This window comes from Nothoprocta perdicaria, unplaced genomic scaffold, assembly GCF_003342845.1.
Source record: "Nothoprocta perdicaria isolate Ctin4 unplaced genomic scaffold, notPer1 scaffold_108, whole genome shotgun sequence".
Lineage (NCBI taxonomy): Eukaryota > Metazoa > Chordata > Aves > Tinamiformes > Tinamidae > Nothoprocta > Nothoprocta perdicaria.
Genome location: NW_020454183.1, coordinates 1,084,724 through 1,106,011, shown reverse-complemented (window position 1 = coordinate 1,106,011; position 21,288 = coordinate 1,084,724). Strand labels below are relative to the sequence as shown.

Sequence of the window (21,288 nt, the reverse complement as noted above, 5' to 3'; positions counted from 1 at the left end):
TGGCCGCGGGTTTCCAGCTCAACAACCCTTGAAGCAGGGAGCTGGGAAGCAGCCCAAACCCAGAGCAGGCTGGAAGAGTAGCAACTGCTCAGTGCTGTTTGCCCTCGAAAAGGACAAAAATGCTCAGGGATGAGTTAAAAAGGTTAGCTAGGATTAATGGGATGAAAAGAATAAGGGAAACGGGCAGGCTGATGAGCAGAAGGGTTTCCAGCAGCAGAGCCTGCAGAGCAGCCTCCCTCCCACAGGACCCGTGAAAGCCCCATCACTTGCAAGACTTTTGAAAAACTACCCAGATAATAGGAAAGTGTGGGAAAGAATCCCATGCTCAGGAGAAATGGGCAGCGCAGGTTTTTCTTCCTCTACAGAGCCCCCTGCTCAATTCAGCCAACTGCACAAGATTCTTCCTGCTCCTTTTTAACAACCAAGTTCTCCTTGGCCCATGGTAGATTTGCTCCTACTTAAGTCCAGCTGCACCAAGTGGGGACAAGGCATTTGCAGAATCACAGAATTGCAGAATCATTGCTGAGGTTGGAAGGGACCTCTAGAGATCATGTAGTCCAACTCCCCTGGCTCCAGCAGGGACACCCAGGGCACGGAGCACAGGGTGGCATCCAGGCGGGTTGGGAAGATCTCCAGAGAAGGAGACTCCACAGCCTCCCTGGGCAGCCTGTTCCAGGGTTCTGTCACCCTCACAGTGAAGAAGTTCCTCCTCACATGGAGATGGAACTGCCTGTGTTGCAACTTGTATCCATTGCACCTTGTCCTGTCCAGTGGCCACCGCTGAGAAGAGCTTGGCCCCTTCCTCCCTACATTCTCCCTTCAGGTATTTGTACATGTTCATATTCACAGTGCAGGAGACAGCAGTACCCAAGAACATACCAGTAAAGAAAAATAAATAAATAAATAAATAAATAAATAAATAAATAAATAACAGAGTTCACAGTCAGACTCTTACCTACCCTGCAGCGGTACGTGGCTGGGCAATTATGAGTTTATTAGCTGTAATCAACAGCTGTTTGCAGGGAAGCTGTATTGAGGTAGGTGTTGTGTGTTGTAATGTACCCGGTGGTTCCAGGCCCTTCCTTGTATCAACTACCAACAGGAGCAGTGCTTCCCTGCCCAGCACTGTCCCGCCGGGCCAGCGCAGCTCCCTCGCACGCGCTCGGGCTCCCGCAGGCTGCCAGGCCGCATGGCCGCAGGCTCCCTCCATCTACTGCCCGGGGAGGCTCCGTGGCTTGCTGGGGAGCAGGCAGCCAAGCCGAGGTGCCCGGTGTCCGCCCAGCATCCCCTCTGGGCAGCGATGCCGCCGGGCCCGGAGGCGCCGTGGGCCTCAGCAGGGCTGCCGGCCTGCTCCGGCCTGTCCGGCCTGTCGGCTGCTGCCCGCAGGTGACAGCAAGATCCTAACATTGTCCCCCGGCTCCGACTCAAGCTGCCCGAGGGCTCCGGGAACGCGAGGGCGCTCCGGCCTGCAGGGCAGGGCCCTCCTGCCAGCAGGGCCAAGGGCAGCTTTAAACGTTTCAGTGCCTGTGGCCACCAGGAAGCATTGCAGAGTATCTGCATGCTGGGCACTTCTACATTTACCCACTAATACATAGCAGGACTTCTTTTCTATGATTAAAACCCAGCAAAACGTGCGCATATATAAGATCCCTCAATCTTGTTCTTCTCCAGCATAGCTGCCGCTGCAATGTACCACAACAATGGGGAGCAGGGTTATCCAGATCTCTTCAGCAAGTTCCTGTGCTTGGCTGGGATTTGCCCAGTTCCCAGCTGCACGGCGAGGGGCACAGCGAGCTGCCCCTGGGCAAACGCAGAGGCAGAAGGGGCCGCGTGGGGCCCGAACGTGGTACCCACGCGCAGCCCTGGCCCAGCTGCTGCCCGCAACAGCCACACATGCTGAGGAAATCTCCTGGAGCCCGCGCTGCAAACCCTGGAAAACAAGGAAAAGGGCCCCAAAGGCTGGAGCGATCCAGCAAAGGCAGATGCCTCCGTCACGGGCAGAGCAGCGGGCAGGGAGACGCTGAAGCATCTGCCAGAAGCCCAAGGCAACGGAGGTTAAGGAACCAAACCCAAACCGCGCTTCACACACAGTACTCCTGGCAGGAGGGACATTCCAGCGCCTCACAGAGGATCCTTGAAACCTTTGGGAAGGTCGCTTTGAGTCTCATGATACTGCTAAGGGCTCAGATATTGCCGGCTCCCGGGGGACAGCGACAGCCCTGGCCAGGCAGCCGGAGGGATCCAGGACACCCCCCGGCCTGCGCTGGTGCGCTGGGAGCAGCTCATCCCAGGCTCCCAGCCCCACAGTAACCACGTCTGCATGCTGAGCTGCCCATGATGACAAGGGACAATGAGAAATGACACGCTCGGATCTACCACCAAAGGTAGAGAAGGAGGTTACGGGACACTGGGGCATCTCTCTTTGGTGAAGCCTCCAAATTTTCACTCTCCATGAGAAGAGCGGCAGCAGGAGAGACTCAGAAATGCGGATGGAGCCTGCTGGGGAGCAGGCACGGAGATTCACCCTGAAGCCGAGGCTAAGAATACACGCAGGAGAATTTAGTTTTTTTCAGCCTAAAATAAACATCTCAAGCGAGCGCTTCAAGTAACGTTAAAGTATTAAAAATAGTTTGTGAAAAATGGGTGTCTTTCAAGCTGTGTCCTTCTAGGGAAAAGTTCCCAGTAAGCCTGATGGTAAATAACTAAGACTCACCAGAAGATAATTTTCAACCCATCCCGTAAGCAGCATTTTATCATTTTTATCTCCAATTGACACAAGCTAAACATAAACTAAGATCCCATCACCCAAAGGCAACATCCACATAATAAAACTTGCTCTGGGCTCTCTGATTTGGTTGGATTTCCCTTTAGGAACTAACAGGAAAGGGTTAAATCTATTTACCAGGGAATATAAAGTTTCTCTCCTTCATCCTGGGCCTGTAGGAGGGATGACCTTTGTTTTCTTGGTAATAAAACTTTTCCTTCCCAGTCTTTCTTTATGTTAGACATACCAAGCTCATGACATGAGCCTGCTATTTGGGAATCAAAGTTCTCCAAAGCTTCTGAGAACACAGGCAGAATTTTCAGAACCATCTCCGGGACGCTCCGCCTGCAGCAGGGGCTCTGGAAGCCAGGCTGCACGGAGCTGCATGCTCACGTTACCCTCAACGCTTCCTCGGGAGCGGCAGGAATAAGGGCACGGAGGTGACACCCAGCTCGGGTCAAGCGACTATGACCATGGCCCTAATGACCTCCAAAAAAGCAGTCAGTCGATGCAGAAAACTTGCCACTGATACTGCCGCTACTGGCTAGCCCAAATCCCCCTTATCCCAGCCACACAGCAACGACAGCACCCAGAATCACAGGATGGTTGAGGTTGGAAGGGACCTCTAGAGATCATGTAGTCCAACCCCCTGCTCCAGCAGGGACACCCAGAGCACAGGGCGGCATCCAGGCAGGTTTGGAAGATCTCCAGAGAAGGAGACTCCACAGCCTCCCTGGGCAGCCCGTTCCAGGGTTTCGTCACTCTCACAGTGAAGAAGTTCTTCCTCAGACCTGCCTGTGTCTCAGCTTACACCCATTTGTTTCAACTTACACCCAGGGACTGTCTATGGGCAGAGAACTGCCCCTTCCACCTGCCCAATTCCCCTGGCTACAGGGAAAGAGGTTGACCCCCATGGATCCCCATCTTCTTGATTAGGCTGATCAAAAAAAATCACTGGATTTTGGAAAAAAATCAAGCTGGAAAAAAAAATCAAACCAAGCAACAACGCAAATCAGGCCGAGACAAGTTAAAATGTTCGACTTGATTATGCAACGGTAACAGCCGACAGAGCTTTCCTACTCATTTCTATGCCCAGAGTTTGCTGAAATTGTGTTTGCCAAGAGGTGCCACACTAAAGACGTGGATAGTCCTGTAGTGCTGGGAGAAAATCTCATCCTCTTAGTCCTGTGAGAACAAAAAGGAAAAAAAAAAATCCAACAACAACAACAAAAAATTCATGCAGTGTTTTGCAGCACAGAAGAGCAGCTACGAGGCAAGAATAGATTTTGTTTTTCCTTTAGAGTGGCAGGGTTCCTGCAAGTCACAGAACTGCTCGGCTTCTATATTTAAGACTGCTAAATTTGACTAGTTCCTGCAGAACCAGTGTCTCTCACTGAATATTTTAAATAACTTGTGAGGGAAAACCTTGCATGAAACAAAAATAAAAAATCAAGTTCTTATCCTGAAATTTGTACTACCTATCTCCATTCTCCCATATTATAACTAGGACAAGTATGCATGTACCCTTTTGCACACGCTATCTAGTATATGCATATATCTGGTAGCCCAAATATAAGTATTGCAACTGCAGAGCAAGGGAGAAAAAACACTAGCATGAAACAGTGGAATTCATTCAGAAAGTTGTTTTAGTGGAGATTAAAAAAAAAAAAGTCGAAAATGGCTTTCTGCATTCATATTTATGCCCTGGGGAAGCGGCTAGAGCACTTGGCATTTTCCATGGATGTTTAACAGTAACTGCTTGCTGCTTGGCATCTTTGAAAAAGAGATTCAAAACTTAGCCCCTAGATCTTTAGGTTTTTAAGAACTATTATAATCACCTGATCTGTTTTATTGAACAAGCCACAGAATTTCCCCTCACCAAGACTTCCATCATGACTAATAACCTCCTGAAGTTGACAACTTTGTGAACATCATTTCCCCTGTTCCTACGCCTCATTTCCACGGTAATGCTTTCAAAGCTGAATCTCCAAACACACATTTGTGTGACATAAATGACCCCAAATTTGCAGGCACACCAGGGCAGTGGTGCCAGCAGCAGCAGAGGCAGCAGACACTTGTGTGGAAGGGAGCCAAGGAGAACATGGACCCGGGCGAAGGCTGCTTTGAAGCTGGAGATCTGCTCTTCAGAAGCTCTGCCCTTTAGGCTTAACCTGCCGCTGGTAACTGCAGGAAAGTTCAATTGAAAGGAAAGGAAATCCCATACACAGGCTTTAAAAAACGAGCCAACAAACCCCATAAAACAAGAGGCTAAACCAGTGACCAGCCAGGTGTATGTAACCTTAGCATAAAGAGATGCTTTCAGCAAGGAGATTAAGCACCTGAACTACTTTCAGACCTGTCATTTCTCAGTCATTCATCTTTTTCCGGAACCCATAGAAATGCTTCCCCTAATGTTTCTAGTGTTAGGATTAACAGAGCAAACACACAAACAGGAGTTTATTTTAAGCCTTTACTTGTGAAATTAGCTTGTATAGTGGTTATCCTTACACCCATTTATTCCTAGTGTAAGGCACAGCGTTTGAAATGGGTGAAATATGACTGCATATGAGAAAACAAACACTGAAGCAGCCAGGTCTCCTTGATTGTCCAGGGAAGGCAGCAGAAAGGCCGATGTGCAGCCCCAGAAAAATAGACTGAAATTGTAGGAAACTATGTGCGCTCTTGCATACCGAGAAGTGTGATGAGGTCAACTGCAGCTCCAACCACCATTAGTGCCTTCTCATTCACGTCCCAAATGCAGGCTCTTCAGCTCAGTGGCTTCTACAGCCAGGTGCAGAAAGCGGAGCATGAGCTCAGACCACCTCTGTTTACCTGCTGTGTGTTTATCTTATGTCAGGGTAAGTCAGAAAGTGATGAAATAAATGCAAGGTTCTGCAGTAAATCAACCTCCCTGTTTTAATTAAGGACATCACTGCTCATGCTTAGCCTCATCTCCACACTCTCCTCGAAGCAAGAGCATATTTTACATAGGCATTTTTTCTCCCAAGATAGCAAATACCTGCTTTTCTCCTCCCTGAGGACAGTAGGTTCTAAGGTCATGGGACTAAGGATTTGAAAGCACCTGAAGAGTCACCAGCATCAAAGAGCTGCATGCCACCAAAATCTCCCCGTTTCCACTGAAAGGTGAGATTCATAGCCAGACTCCTTTGAAATTCAGGGAACACTAAATGCAAATATAGCAATTTAGTTATTTCTCTAAAAGCTCAAGAAATGGTAGTTTCTCACAGCACAGAAGCATAAAGAACTGCTGAAGATAAACAAATAAATGAATAAAGCATGACTTTCAACACTCAGTATTTCCCCCTCCCCTACTAACAGCCCCTCAAACTTTTGTGGGGGAAAACAAACCAAATCCACAAGCACTCTGACATTTGCCCCGTGCCTATCGAGGTAGGATAACCCACCAAGCACCAACGTGGGCCACGTCCCCTGCGTTCAGACCCTGAGGACAATTTTCAAAAAAGAAAATATTTCCTGTTCGCAATCAGCTTTGCCTTGTAATACAAGGTAGGTCACGTAACTCAGGCACGTTGTTCATCTCAAAATACAAGAATAAATGGTCTGAAGACACAGCCTTGACCTTATGATTCCTCCTGGTGTATATACAGCAAAACTGAAAACACAATCCACATACTACTACGCATACAATCTGGAAAATAAATGCTCATTATTAGAAACAGAAACAGCAAAGTCTTACAGCACAAGTGGGGATACCTTCCTGAGTACTTGGATTCCTTAATATAACCATGGATCAATCTCATACTCTCTCCGTTTGATACAAAAATAGATATCACTTAGTGAAAGAATAATTTAAACGATGTAACAGATTATGATGCAAATTGTCTTAATATCAGAGCTGCTCCTATTTTAGGTCCTTGGGAGAGGCTCCTTTGCAGCGGCTGCAGACATCACATGAGCAGCTACAGAAGCAGAGGATCATCACTCTACATCAGTGATCATTACACCAGGATGACAGCCATGCAAGTAACACCTCTAAGGAAAATCCCTTTGCAAACTGCCCCAAAGAAACGCACAACTCGACAGTAAATCAGCTGCTTTGTTTTGCTCTAAATTTCTATTTATTTAGTTGCTGTTCCTGGGTGTGTTCCTCATTGTTTCACGGTTCTTCATCCCAGCCTGAACGTGTCACAGCAAGGCTCACTGTGCCACAGGCTATTGCTGAGCAAGCCCCTGCAAACACACCAAGTTCTTCCAAAAATCACAAACAACCCTGACCAAATCAATAAAGATTCAGCACATCATTTTTTTTAAAAAAAAAAAAGAAATTTAGAAATTTAAATTCACAAGTCACTGTCAGCTGCAACAGGTAACCCTACCTATTGAACAGGAAGCAAACTTTCTATTAGCCTTTCTTTTAAACCTTAACTCGATAATATTATTGCAATCAAAACTTGGCTACAAATAGATACATCTGAGCGGGATCAAAGAGAACCGTGCAGAACAGCAGCTCTATGCACAGTTGATTTTCCAGGCACGGGTGGGGATGCACACAGGTTGACAGAACAGGGACTTCGTAACCACTGTCAGGAGCATAAGAAAAGCAGATCTGCTGAACATACTATGTAAACATCATTATTGACTGAGCCAAAACTTGGCCATAAAAGTAATTCAAAACCCCAGCAAGGGCTCAAGAGCTGCAGACAGAGCAAGGAAACACATTCTCACACGCTCACCTTAACTTTCACAATAGGAACCAAGCACCTGCTGACCAGCAGGGTGTCTTGGTAGCCTTTTGTTCCTCATACAATATTGAAGTTGGACTTAAAAGTTTAAAAATTCTCCATTTTTCTCCCTTCTTAGGGCTGCAGGGTTTTTTTTTTTCCTCCTGTCATTTAAGAATGTTATCATAACAGAAAGAGTATTACAGGATAAACTCATCTAGGTCACAGAAAGAGAAGAAATTTCCACACTAACCTAAAGTACAAGTGATCTCGCTGCAATCAACATGAATTCTATGCGCTCGTCCTCTTGCCCTAGTCTTGGCAATCCGCAAGGGAATGAACGATTTTATCAGCGTCGCTCCGTGCTGCCAGCGCTCCCGCACGGCCCAGTTGTGCGACGAGGATCCTTGCACAAGGGACACATTTTCAGATGCACTTAGACATCCGCTTGGAGTAAGGAAGCTCTTGGCTCCAATCATCAACGTGAGATGAAAGCAAGGCTAAAAAGCTTGTCTCTCTTTGCAAGGTTGGGTACAATCCTTCTGCAGCAGTTGCTTCCCTTACATTTTGGTCGCTTACACTATTAGCTCGGTCTGTACAGCATCTTTTCTATCCCACCTTCAGATGATCCTGTCAACTCTGTAAATGACCTGCTTCCACTGCGGGAAGATGCTGGGGGTGGGGGGAAGGCAGGTCTTCATTAGCTACTATAGGAATTTTAACAGCCCCTGACAACAAACAATGAACATATGATACACACGATACACACACCGGGCAACATGTACAGTAAATTTAAATTATACAAAACCTCTGTCGTTCTGGGAAGCAGACCTCCCAGGGAATTAAATGAGGCAACTATCAATCACTGAAGCAACCTCAGACTGAAAAATGTGCTTCCACCTCCAGCCTCCCTGCATGGGCTATGTGAAAAAAGCTCCTGCCCCGAATTCCCTCTTGGAAAGGGTCTTCAGAAAGGAGGGGGCAACTGCTGCAAGCCCCAAAGGATGGGATGGGACCTGTCCTGAAGAGCTGTTTTGATCCCGTTACCCGTGCTGGGCCAGCCTCGGCGCCTGCACTGGCGAGGGAGACCCACAAACCTCACGGGGGAACTGGCAGCCGCCCCCGTCCCCTTGACGGGACAAGTCACAAGAGGGAAAAGCAAAAAGCAGCTCTCAAAGTTATCACAAATGCTGACCGCACGTTAAAAGGAAGCACATGCTGGGGCTGCCACTTCTCCATCCCTTGCAAAAAAAAAAAAAAAAAGTATACTTGCAATTACCTTAAATTCTCCTGACCTTAATTTTTCCTGGACTTCTCCTATGTTGCCCAGGCTGAGAGGCCACATTTAACAATCCCCATGCAAAGTTATTAATTGTCCTGCTTTTGCTCAGCAGCACAACGTCAGCTTTAGCAGCAATTAGTCTCAAATGCTAAACAAAAAACATACTTAAAAATAAATCCTCAAAAAAGGCCATAAGGCTTTTCCAGCAATGGGCTACGTTTTTAAAAACAGAAAAGTTATTGCGAAATAGCAACCCAAGGCATGGAAAACATCTAAAAAACCTTCCATCAAAAAAGCAGAGTTACTTGAACGATGAATTTTCTTACTATCCAAAGGTGCTATTTTTAAAACACAGTGTCCCTCTACTAAAAAACAACAACAACAAAAAAAAGCTGTTCCAATGTCCGGCCCCTCACTATAACCTCATGAAGGGAATCAGCCTTAGGAAAATATTTTTCAGCTTCACTTTGTTTAAATGTGCCCAGTTTTAAAATAGGGCACCCAAAAGCTTCTTTAACTTAAGACTAATGTCCAAATTCAGTGCAACCTAAGGAGGCCAGGGTTAGAACCTAACGCCCATAAGTAGCAAGTTTTATGGGAATTTTACACATTCTTGCAATACGAATACATGTATTTGAATCATGAAATAACAGGAGAGCAGACGAGATGCAACAGAAAGGATCTTCTTTCTGCAGAGCCCGCAGGAAGTTCAGACCCACCAGCCACAATCCCCTAACAACAAATGATGGTTTTTAACTAAAAAAGCACGGGCTGAGCGGCGCGTCTGTAGCCGCGCTGCCCGTGCCTGCTTTGCTACCGTACCGCAGCGCCTGCGCCCAGGGACACAGGTGACCCCACTGCTCAACGCAGTCAAAAACCAGAGCCTGCTCTTTGGTGTCCCATAGGCACCACTGCAGTGATGACGATTAACGAACACAGTGTCCAATAGCTGTTTTCCACAAAGAGCAAGCCAATATGCTGCAAACATTCCTAGACAAACACAGAGCTTTATTCCCCAGAGTAAGAGCCAACTTTTCCTGCGAAATCTTGGGTTTATTCCTATTGTTTCTTGAGGGAAGGACGTGTGAAGTTTTGCATTTGTGTTTAAGATGACACTGTCTGCTGATGGCAAGTGAAGTCCTTACACACAGGAGGTTTCTGAAGTTCCAGCATCCTAATATTCCAGGTGCCCCTTCACACTGATCCTACTCTTGATCTCGTCCAAGAAGGCAACTCAGAGCTTTGTTTGAACGATTTAAATGGCACTGCACAACAGGGAAGATCATTAGGTAACAGAGGCAGAATTTAAGGGAGCTGCCCCAAATGCCTGTGACCAGGGACAGAACCAAAGTCTCCAGTGCCATGGGGCTCCAGTGCCCCATTAGTCAGCAACCCTTGGGCAGAGCTCCCAGAGGTGCCGGGATTCCACTCGGGACAGCCGACCCGCAGCCTCAGCCCTGCAAGTCCTGCTGTCTCCTCAGGACCCACTTACCAAGGCGGCAGGGGAAGATAAAGGAGCTGGGCCCAGCGGGCTCCGTGTGCCGAGGCAGGACGAGCTCCAACCTGGAAGCCACTCACCGCACGTTGGCTACGGACCTCCAAGCCTCAGCCATGGTTTCTCCCTGCTTTCTGAGAAGGACTGCAGAGGCCACCCCTCATCCAGGGACAGCGGGAGCCAGAGGCAAAGGAAATGCAACCAAATTGGGCAGACTTCAAGCCTGCAAGTCACAAAGGCTACCTGAGGGGTCTCTCATTCACACCCACAGTAACAGAAAGCAGAAATGCCTAAAACCGCAATTGTTTGGCTTGTTTTGCCTTGTATTTAAAGAATAAGGGCTTGTTTCTTGCACATATTTGATCCTCTGCAGCGTTCCCTTCCCCAGACACGGGGCATTTACTTTCCTGCCCCAATGAACCAGAAAGGGCCAGGCTGTGCATGACGAGGCCGCATCTCCCAAGGCACCCAACAGGCTCCTCTCCGTGCCGGCTCCCGCGCTTCCCGCCGGCACTGCCACCTCCTCGCACCACTGAGGGGGACCAGGGACAGGACTCCACTCGGGATCTGCTTTCCGCAGTCCCATTTCCTTCCTGAGGGGTGAGGCTGTAACGTGTGATGCACAGGGATGATGCCAGTTGCTCTGGAGGATGCTCTGAGACACCCAGGACACAACATTTGCCCGTGGAACAGCAAAGCCAAGAGGGATCCGCGTCTTGCCAGGATGGCATCCAGCAGCCCTCAGCCTCGGGCAGGTGCAAAGCACCAACACAACCAACCTCCCCACGCTGGGGAGGGCTGCAGGGCCGCCTTATCACTCCCACAAACGCACTGAGGGCAACACTGACCCTCCTACCCAGAGGAACAGGCACTTTAGCAAGAGGCTGGCATGCAAGCGAAAATAAACCTTCTTCTCCCCGCACTCGGAAGCCAACTCTCCGACATCCCAAGAACCATGCTTGCTTTGGAAGCTCTCCAGTCACATCCTTCTGTATACCCCATTGGATATATATTTTATAAGCCTGGGTAGATGTTGCTGTTACCAGCTTATTCCATTAATACTTCATATGAAAATAAACCTCTCCACATTTCAGGAAAACAACCGTTCCCTGGCAACAATGAGTGGAAACTGTTGTCATCAGTATTTTACTTGATTGAAGATGTAAAAGGGAGAGAGGGGACCCTTCGCTTTCCCTCTCCGTCTTCAGCAAAACCCACAGCTCAAAGGACAGTTCTCTTCTCAAAAGTAAAAGCTTCAAATATCTGAATTCCCAGAGAGCTGGAAAAGGAGGGAAACAAAACAGCAGCCTAGACCATTGTGACTGCTAAACATGCTGCCCTCCATATCCCAAGGCTATTAAAAAAGCATCTCGGGCTTGAGATACAATGACTAACCCCATTGTTTTTGGCAACCGACCAGAACATCTTTCTAAGATAAAAGAGAGTGTTACTGTTTATTAGGACCAAAATATAAGAAATCTCAACTATTTTAAAATAGAAAAACGTGATGTAGAGCTCTAAGAGAGCTTGGGTGCAGAAAGGCTTGAAACAGCTTTGAAGCTGCAAGAAATACGAAGGCTCCAAACTTTGTCCCACACAAGGACTGAGCTGGCAGCGTGTCAGAAGCCAAAGGGCTGCAGCTAATTATTCAGCATTTGCATAGCTTGTGAAGCAAGCAGAAATGCATGTCCCCAGCAGAGGCACTTGTGATGATTTCCACTTCACTGCAGGTTTTCAATCTTACATTCTGCAAATTAAGCCAAACAGAGTCTTCCTGAAAAACCAGGCCTATGGAGAAGGCCTCTCTTCTCCCTGCCTGGATACAAAGCCACACGACACAGGTTACTCCGCTGGTTAAGGCAGCCCTGACAATTTGCAATTCTAAACGTGCCCCTCCATTAATTTAGGCGGGGGGAGATGGGCGAGACTGAAGACAACCATGGTCCCGCTAAGCAAAGGTCAAGCTCTGCTTAACTTTGCCCTGCTCCCGAGGCAGCAGCATCAGAGCCCGCTGCTAGGGGGGACCTGATCAGTGTCTATAAACACCTCAAGGGAGGCAGTGAGGAGGAGAGGGCAGCCTCTTTTCTGTGGTGGCCACTGACAGAACTAGAGGAAACGGGCACAAACTGAAGCACCAAAAGTTCCACAGGAACTTACGGGAAAATTTCTTGACAGCGAGGGTGACAGAGCCCTGGCACAGGCTGCCCAGAGAGGCTCTGGAATCTCCTCCTCTGGAGATCTTCCAAACCCGCCTGGATGCCGCCCTGTGCCCCGTGCCCTGGGTGTCCCTGCTGGAGCAGGGGGTTGGACTAGGTGATCTCGAGAGGTCCCTTCCAACCTCAACCATTCTGTGCTTCTGTGACGGGGAGCACTCACCATGCGAGGCGCCGCTGGCCGAGCTTCCCAGCCAGGAAAGCAGCCCCCTGTGATCCCCTCGCTGCCGTCGCCGTCCCGGCCAGCGGAGCAGCAGGTGTCAGGGTGACAGATCCCTCTGGGATCCCTCCGGGGCACAGCTGCCCCACAGAGGCTGGTCTGGCATCTTCACTATGCTGTGAAACCTGAGAGTGTGAGGGCTTCCTAAGCAGCCCAAACGTTTCCCAACATGCTCTTCCCACAAGGAAATATTTTCCAATTATTTTTGTCCCTCTCATGACCAGCAATTACGCTACACAAACATCAGCAACAACAAAGTCATATTGTGCACCTTGCATATGCTGCTATAGCAAATACTAATTAAAGTAACACACCGAAGGGCAGCAACTTTTAAAACCACTGGATAAAACGGAACGTGCTCAGCTAACGGGAGCAGCACTGAATTCTTCTCCTACAGACACCAGATTGGAGGGTATTGATGAAATAACCATGTGCCACGGATGATACCAACACAAACATGAGCTGGCTTTCTCCCTGTGCCTCCTTCCTTGCAACGTCACACAGTTCTAGTACAATCACCCATGCCCAAAAGGAACATTCTCCAGTTTAACTTTCAATGCAAGTCTAATAGCCTCTTTAACACCAGATTCTTTAAAATTTCACGGCCTGATCTTTGCAAGTGTTTAAGTGCCGTTCTACTCCGTGCTGGAGCTGAAATGCATCTTCCACAGGGCAGGTACCCACTGTGCTGTGCTGTACTGTACTGCACGCTGCGCTGCCCCCACCTCCTTCCTCACTGCCTCCAGTGGGAGAGTTTCAGCTCTGCAAACGTGTCACTCCCAAACACTTCCTTGCAGAGAACACGCAGACCACCTTAGGGGACAAAACTAACAACCAGGACCATTAGCAACAGCAGCAAGAATTCAACCCATGACACGCAGATCCTCAAACTATAATAAAATAAGCCAGAATAAAAGGCACCCACCTCCCTCGATCTTCCAGGGCTACAGCACTCTGAGGTGTTGCTCACACAACAGAGCTGTCACAGAAGCAAAGTCCTTTCCGAGGTGCTGCTGTCCTTCAAGCTACACGTTGTGTGAACGTTCAGACCGGCAAACAGAAAACGTGGCCAACACCTGAACTCATCACTACGTGCACCAGAACTCCAGAGCATTTCAGTGCCCACTTTACTGCAAAAACATTCCTTCTATCACAGTTTCTTTTAAAGGGCATCTTCTGTTTCTGCTAAGCCTGACTTTCCTTAAATGCAATAAACACAGATTAATGTCACCTAATCAACTATCAGGTCTTATTAGGTTCAGAGATAAGAAAATCCTAAGTGCATCCTCACTTTCACCAGCACACATGCTGACCCTAAGACCAGAAGGGTTCAACTCACATTTTTACAAACAGCACCTGAGTAACACCAGAAGTGAATGGAGAAAAAGAGAAATAATTCAGCCCAGATAAATGATAGTATTTAAATTCAGTAAAGCTGCTTTATAAGAAGATAAAGGGAAAAAAATGGATGTAGTTCTTACCTGTACTACTTCTACTCCTCTTTTCCTGGAAAAGAAAGAAAAAGAAGGAAGGGTTATTTTGGGAAGCGTGAGGAAGACCCCGATGAAGCGCTGAGGAGCGCGGCTGGCTCCGCGCTAGGCGAGCGGCCGCAGGCTGCCTGTGGGGCAGGGCCCCCTCACGCACCCCCATCTCCTCGGCCTCCTGCCACCGCTACTCGGATACTGAGTGACTTAGGGCTACCATGTGAACCTCTAGGTTGTGCCAGGGCTCGTGCCCATTGCGAGCCCAGGGGTACCCAGGGGTACCCAGGGCGCGGGGCTGGGGTGGCCAGCCCGGGCGGCCGCGCTGGTGCCGCTGCCCTGCACCCGGCTCCGTGAGCGAGGCTGCTGCAGCCGGAGCCTCCCCGACACGGGCACCGTGCGGAGGCACCGCGCCGGCCGGGAGCAGTGCCCAGAGACAGCTGGCACCGCGGCCCTGCTCTGGTGCCGGGCCCAGCGGCCTCAGGGCCAAGGCCATGGCAGAGGGGCCGCCGTGCTCCCGCTTCCCTGTGGAGCTGTGCCCGGGAAAGGCCGGCACGGGGCACCAGCAGACGGGCACAGGGGCTTCACCCCTGCAGCCCCAGCACCGCGGGGCCTTGGGTGGCACAGGGCAGACGCGGGGATGCGACAGGGACAAGCGCAGCATTCTGCAACACCCTCCCTGTGCACTGGGGGAGCTGGACCTCAATGACAGGCTTGTGGCCACTCCATCTCCCGGGGAAGCGGCGCTCAGACATGCGGGGTTTGACAGGAACGTGCAACCCTTGGAACGGAGCTTGGGCCAGACCCCAAGCAGCTTCCACGGCCCTGAGCAGCCAGGGACAGGAGGCTGCAGAGGCCCATGTCCCACACGGGAGGGCTGAGCACCACGGCTGGCACGGCCAGCTCCAGGCAAACCCGCGCCCCAGGCCGGGCTCTGCAGCCAGGGGAGGTGACGCTCAGGTGCAGGCCCCCCGGCAAGCCCCGCTCAGCGCATGGGACGAGTCATCAAGGAAAGCAGAACCCTTCTGTCCCAGCCGTGAGAGCAGAGCCCCTGGCCAAGGCCTGGCCGTGCCTGCTCCATGCTAATCCCCCTACACACGCGCACTACTTACGTGTATCATAACTGTCTTTTCATTGTGAACACAGGAAATTTAATCTAAGACCCAAAAGCCGCAGCAAGAACTAGCCTGGTATTTCTTGTCCTCTTTCCTGCCAAAAACTCACATGTGAAACCAAAGGCCCTTTTTACAGAGGTCACAAAGCAGGGCTGCAAAATCCGTCCACAGTGACTTTCTATCTAAGTGCAACTGTGTTGTTGTCCAGAGCTGCAACTGCTGAATACACAATAGCTCCTCCAGTTTTCTGCCCAATACAGTAAGCCTTTCTTCTGGAAGGTCATTACAAAGATGCCCAAAGGGACAGGCAATCCATCAGCATCTCTGACACAAACTGCTCCCTTCCTCCACTGTCCCAGCCTGGAGTTTCTCTGGCCCAGCAGCCCACAACAGAGCTGGCTGTTGCTCAGCACGGGAATCAACAGAACACGAAACCCAGCAGCCCCTCTCGGAGGGTTTCTGGCGGGCGACGTGCTCTGCCCGTGGAGCAGGACAGGTCCCGCCGCAGGAAGGTCCTGAGCCACACAGAGCGATGCTCCCTACACGGAGCGACACAAACTCAGCCCTGCGGAGGAGGCTGTGGGGCCAAACCACGGTACCTTGCTTGGCTGTGCAAGAACCCTGGCTGGGCAAGAAATAACAGGGAGGGAGCGCGTCTCTGTACCCAGCTGCAGCAGTACACTCAGAAGCACTCCAAGCTAAAGGCTAACACCAGCGAGGCAGCCGCGTTCTGGCTGAGGGAGCAGCTTGGCCTTCCTGCGAGGTGGCTGGCGGCAGCGCCCACCACGGAGCCGCTCGGAACGGGGCTGGATCTGCACACTCCCAACGGGCTCCCCTCTGCTCTGAGGGGGAGGACACCCGCAAGCTGCATCCCAAAGCCACTTGGGAACAATTCATCCCGGGGCTTTTTATAACCCACCCCCCAAATGGCCTCCGCAAATTCACCAGGCTGCTGGAAGCAGCGAGTCCTGCCCCAACACAAAGGCAGCGGCCAGATGAGCAGCTGCAGAAACAGCAACAGAGGTGCCTGGTGCTGGGCGTGAAGTCACATGTGCTTAACAAGCTAAAGCAAGGAGGCAACCATTGCTAAGGCTGGCTTGGAGAGCTGGGCCTTCCTCTTTTTCAGCAGCTGCTGCCAGCCCCGCTGCCCGCTCCGCACGGGCCACACTGCTGCTGCTGCACGCGGGCTGCACAGACAAGCAGCACAGGCTCTGCAGGCTCCGCCAAACGCCTGCTGCAGGGGAGCCGCACACACGAGAGGCACGGGGACAACCCCCGAAGCGGTAAAACTCAACGCCTCATCTGCAGCACAGGCTCAATACCTTGGCTGGGCTCTGCAAAGCCACAGAAAGCCATCGAGGTGCAGCACAATTCCCACGCAGCAGCCCTGGTGCAGCTTCCCCTGCACAGAGCTCTGCTCCATCGCGCACTGCGGCACTTGCAAAAACCAAAGTGCTCGTTGCACCTGACTGCAGCATGAACCCGTAACACGGAGCACCAGCCACAGGGCTGCAGCCTCTCAGCTGCACACACGACACAGGGAACCACGTGCTTGGGATGGCAGCCTCCCCCCACGCAACAGGGAGCAAAGCCCTGACCACACGAGCTGACTTCATGTTTCAGACAGGACGGTCTGGGCGTTCAGAAGAATGCAATATCACGAATCAATATCACTGTAACCTCTTTACTTCATATTCTTCATAGAATCGATGTTTTATCACAGCCACAAACTATATAAAATAGTCCCATTTACTTATTTGCATGTGAAGTAAATAGTCTGGATTTAGCTTGGATTCTCGCCACAGGACTCGAACCAACGCACCGATGTGCTAGTGGATGGCTGATTAGGGCAGAACGCAGCTACCAGGTCACACAGCTAAAATCAGCTAGTGTATCCGGGCTGACTGCTCTGGGTGACAAGCAGGGAAGTTCCTTTTCTCAGATGGCAGAATACATGACAGCCAAAGTCTCCCACTTAAGAGGAAGCACACAATAATAATGCATTGCTTTGATACTAATAAATAAATAAATACTTTCTCTGGAAAAGCAACATATCATCATGGGGGAGGATTAGGATCATTAATGAATCGGAGCAAACCCCTGCGCCCACCAAGCGACTCTGCAGCAGGTCGAGCCCATGGGCGGCCGAGGGCGGCGCGCGGACGGCCCCGCGCTCAGCGCCGCTGCAGCCCGGCCCTGCTCCCGCTCCCGCGCACGGAAAGCTCCGTTCCTCCCCTGTTGGGAGGGCACTGCTGTTACCAAGCACTTGCCAGCATCCTGCTTTCCTCCTACTGTGCAGCAGGCACCGCCGGAGCGGCAGGCTCGCTCTCAGGAGGCCCGGCCTCACGCTGACACATCATCAGCTAACGCAGTGTCAGTGAGAAACCACGTCCCTTAACGTGGCCAACGTGCTTTTACATGGTCTGCAAAGCAAAACCCTGAAGCTCCTGGCTGTCACGGGGGACCCTTTAGGCAGAAAGTCACTGACAGCAGGGACAACTTGTGCTTCCTTGGTCTGCATTGGTTTATATCAACAGCATCCAGACCCCTGCACAGCCTGGGAAGCAAAGCCCAAAACTCTCCACGGTTGGAGCTGGGGGAGCCGCGCGAGAAAGAAACCAGACGCTTTAAGAGTAACTGTGAGGAAATAAACTGCCTTCAGCTACTAAACAGTAAGACTAAATTTTAACAATAGTTTCTTGAAACATTACAGGGTTACTAATTTCAGCATTAAACAACAGCTATTAAGGAAATAAAATCTGTAAATCATAGAAGTCATAAAAGCCATTAAGCCGTGAAACACAAGCTGGAGAGGATCTGTTTTCTTCTTAAGCTAGATTTACAGCACAGCCCAGTGGAGCCGAGCTCTGCAAGACTCTTCTCCTGGAAGCGGAGCCCCGGGAGCCCATCCACCCTGCTCCCCAGCACGGACACAGCCCCTTCAGCCCTCGTCTTGAAGAAACGTGTGAGAAGCCAGAAAGAAGAGAAATGATGTACGTGAGCACAGGAAAAAAAAAAAGAATTAAATGTAATGAATTATTTATCCTACCAGACATTCAAACATATATTTAGTAATAATAAGTAATAATGCAGAGTTTGGCCTTCCAACATAGGCAGGCACCAGGGAATTCTGGCATTACCAGATCCAGTCTTCCACGACAGCAGGCAGCCACAACATGCAATCTCTTCCTAAGTCAGGCACTATCTTCAAAAACAAACTGCTTTGACTCTGTATCTTCCGCTATAGGACATAATTTCTTCAAAGGAATCAGCCCAGAGTCACCCTCTGGCTTCAATACTCTTTGCCTCTTAAGCAGAGCGAAGAGCAATCCTGCTGCCTCTGTGCCAAGCTCTTGTTGTCTCCCCATGACACGAACCACCCTACGGTTAGCAGGACCCTTGGCAAGCAGCAAACACACGACCCAGGCTCTTCCGAAGCCATGAGACACTGGGGAAGACTGAAAGAGACGGCAGGAGCAGCAGTGGAGTTGTAGGCCAGAGGATTCTGTCCCTTCTGGGGACACACGCGACACTTGGGGCACTTCTCGTCTGCACGTCCTGCAAACTCCAACGCAGCAGCTATGAGAGGGACAGCTAGGAACAGATGGACACGCTTCTGTTTACAAACAAGACGAGCAACAACCCTCGCAGCCAAGGGTTTGTAATCAGAAAGGCACCGAATGCTGCCAACTTGAGCTCCAGAGCCATGACACGTTCCATTAGCTGCCACACAGGTCACGGTACCATAACCACAGAATAGTCGAATATTTCTTCTCAGAAATTAAATTTCTAAAACTATATGTACACATCATTCTGAGTAGCCCTCCCCCCAATTTAATTTAGATAGGAGTTAAAAAATTACTAAATAATCTGAAGTTCTCTGAAATCGCATGGTAAGTCACTATGTGGCAAGCAGAGTCTGGAGACTCCGTTCTCTGTGGCAAGCAGAGCCCCACAAATGAGGCAGGCCACTGTTTTTCCATCAAGGGAATCTTCAGCCCGGGAAAGAGGGCAATCCCCTATCCACTACAAAGCTCATTAGTTAGCTGATTGCTAATTTGTTTACTTCTGATTTTCAAGATGCTGCCAAATTGCATGGAAAAAATATCCCACTTCTTAACTCTGCTAAAGAAAGCAAGCAGATACAAGCATCTCTTCCAGCTCCTCCAGAATTAAAATTGAATGCAATGGTGGTAAAACCACGCAGAGACTTGCCACGAAATGCCCTCTGTACTGAGGCTGGAAGGAAAGGTCATATGATTTAATGAAGATAATTTCTGGATCCAGGACTACTCCAGACTGAAAACTGAAGCTAACCAGATAGTTCCCTTTCCCTCCACGCCAACTGGGAATCCAACAAGCAGATGCAATTCTGTTTTCCACACAATGCCAGCAAACCAGAGAGTTCATCTCCTATGGTTAAATGGGCCCTGCAAGCCCAGGCTCACACCCCGAGTGAGGGGTGCATGTCCCACACAACACAAATAATTAAGTTTCTCCGTTACAGGTCGAAGAAACCTGCATCCTCACTCACTTCACTGCAACTACGAGGCCGGCTCTGCATGCTCAAACAGCAAAATGTGATGGGAAGGAACTGCGCAAAACATGATCAGAAATGGGGGAGAGACAAGTGCAAGCTTAAAAAAGCAGCAGCCCAGCCTAGTGAAAGGCAGGTTTGCGAGGACTCGGACGCCACCGTAGCTGCAGCGAGCTCAGGCTGAGGGCTCCTCACTCGGCTGCGCCGGTCACTGCCCTCCTGGCCGCACGAGCTCTCCATCGCCGGCTCTGCCAGCGGCCCCCTGGCCCCCACGAGCCGAGAGGCAAGCACCCTGCCCGCCGCCTGCCACAGGCCGCATCCCTGGGCACAGGGCCTGGGAACTAGCCCTGAGCGCGGAAGCAACCTTAGGGGAGTTAAACCAGTGCACACACCTCTGCTTCAGCCCACGCAGCTGAAGTTTGTTTAGAAACCTGACCCTCAAGCTCCACAGCCCGGGAACTAAGAGCCTCTTTCCTGCAGAGCTCACCAGAGGCTCCATCAGCTCCCGGGTTTTGCAGCCTGGGCTTTGTTCTTCGCTGCCAAAACCCCTGGACTGGCTGCTTTAAAACCATCTCGCGGGGATCTTCTTGCACAGCAGTCAAAGTTAGGTTGAACTATGGGCCCACTGAGATTGGAATAGAAACCCAAAAAGATGAGAAATGCTGAGCAGGGGAAAGAGGAGAATATTTTTTAATCATGATACATGTGAGGCTGTGAAACGAAGTGAGCGAGTACAACCTTATCCACTCTTCATCCATAAAGAAGCCTCTCTTCTCAAAGACCTGAATCACTCTTTTTCTTTTATAAAAATAGCTTTCCACCTGGAAGGGGATCAGCTCTCCAAAATGGAAGTCCTAAAGAACCTCAGCCAGACACAACCTTGGCTTCTTCTGGGCCGTCTTCACACTCCTGCCTCACTACTCAATGTGACCTAATATAAAATTACTCACTCTTCAATATGACTTCTAATTTTTAATATAACACACACAGCAGAGCTAGTAAAACCTGCATACATATTTTATAGACAGCTCTCAGGATCTTAATTCCCAATGCCCAATTATTAATGAGATAAACAGCTGCCTCCCATGCACTAGTATTCAAGGTTTCTGAGGCTTTTGAAAGATGAGACAGGGTTTATCAGGGGGCATTTTTTACTTCCTTTGGACACTACAGACTCATGAGCTGCATTAAGGCATCCAGAAACTTGTTTCCTTAGTAGTTTTAGACTTAAGCACCACCCATCAGCCTCAGGCATCAAGCAATTCTGCCCTATTACAGCAAATATGCTGCCCAAATCACAAAGGTTCATATTTGTGCAAGTATAGGTTCATATAGGTTCCCTTGTAAAGCATCCAACACCAAGAACTTGTAGAGCAGCTGCACCAAGAGGCTAGTCACACAAATCGACTTCGAGAGCACAAACTGATGCAGGATGCAGGAAAACTGATGCAGGATGCTGGAAAACAGTGCATCTTCTT

General features: G+C 49.8%; 1 protein-coding gene across 1 annotated transcript in view; it reads right to left on the bottom strand.

The window, feature by feature from the left end:
- Window positions 1-21,288, bottom strand: part of ITPK1 (inositol-tetrakisphosphate 1-kinase) — a 131,871-nt gene that overhangs the window by 89,289 nt on the left and 21,294 nt on the right. The window contains exon 2 of the mRNA XM_026046477.1: window positions 14,159-14,183. Within this exon, the coding sequence (XP_025902262.1) occupies window positions 14,159-14,183 (25 nt within the window). The remainder of the gene's footprint in view (window positions 1-14,158; window positions 14,184-21,288) is intronic.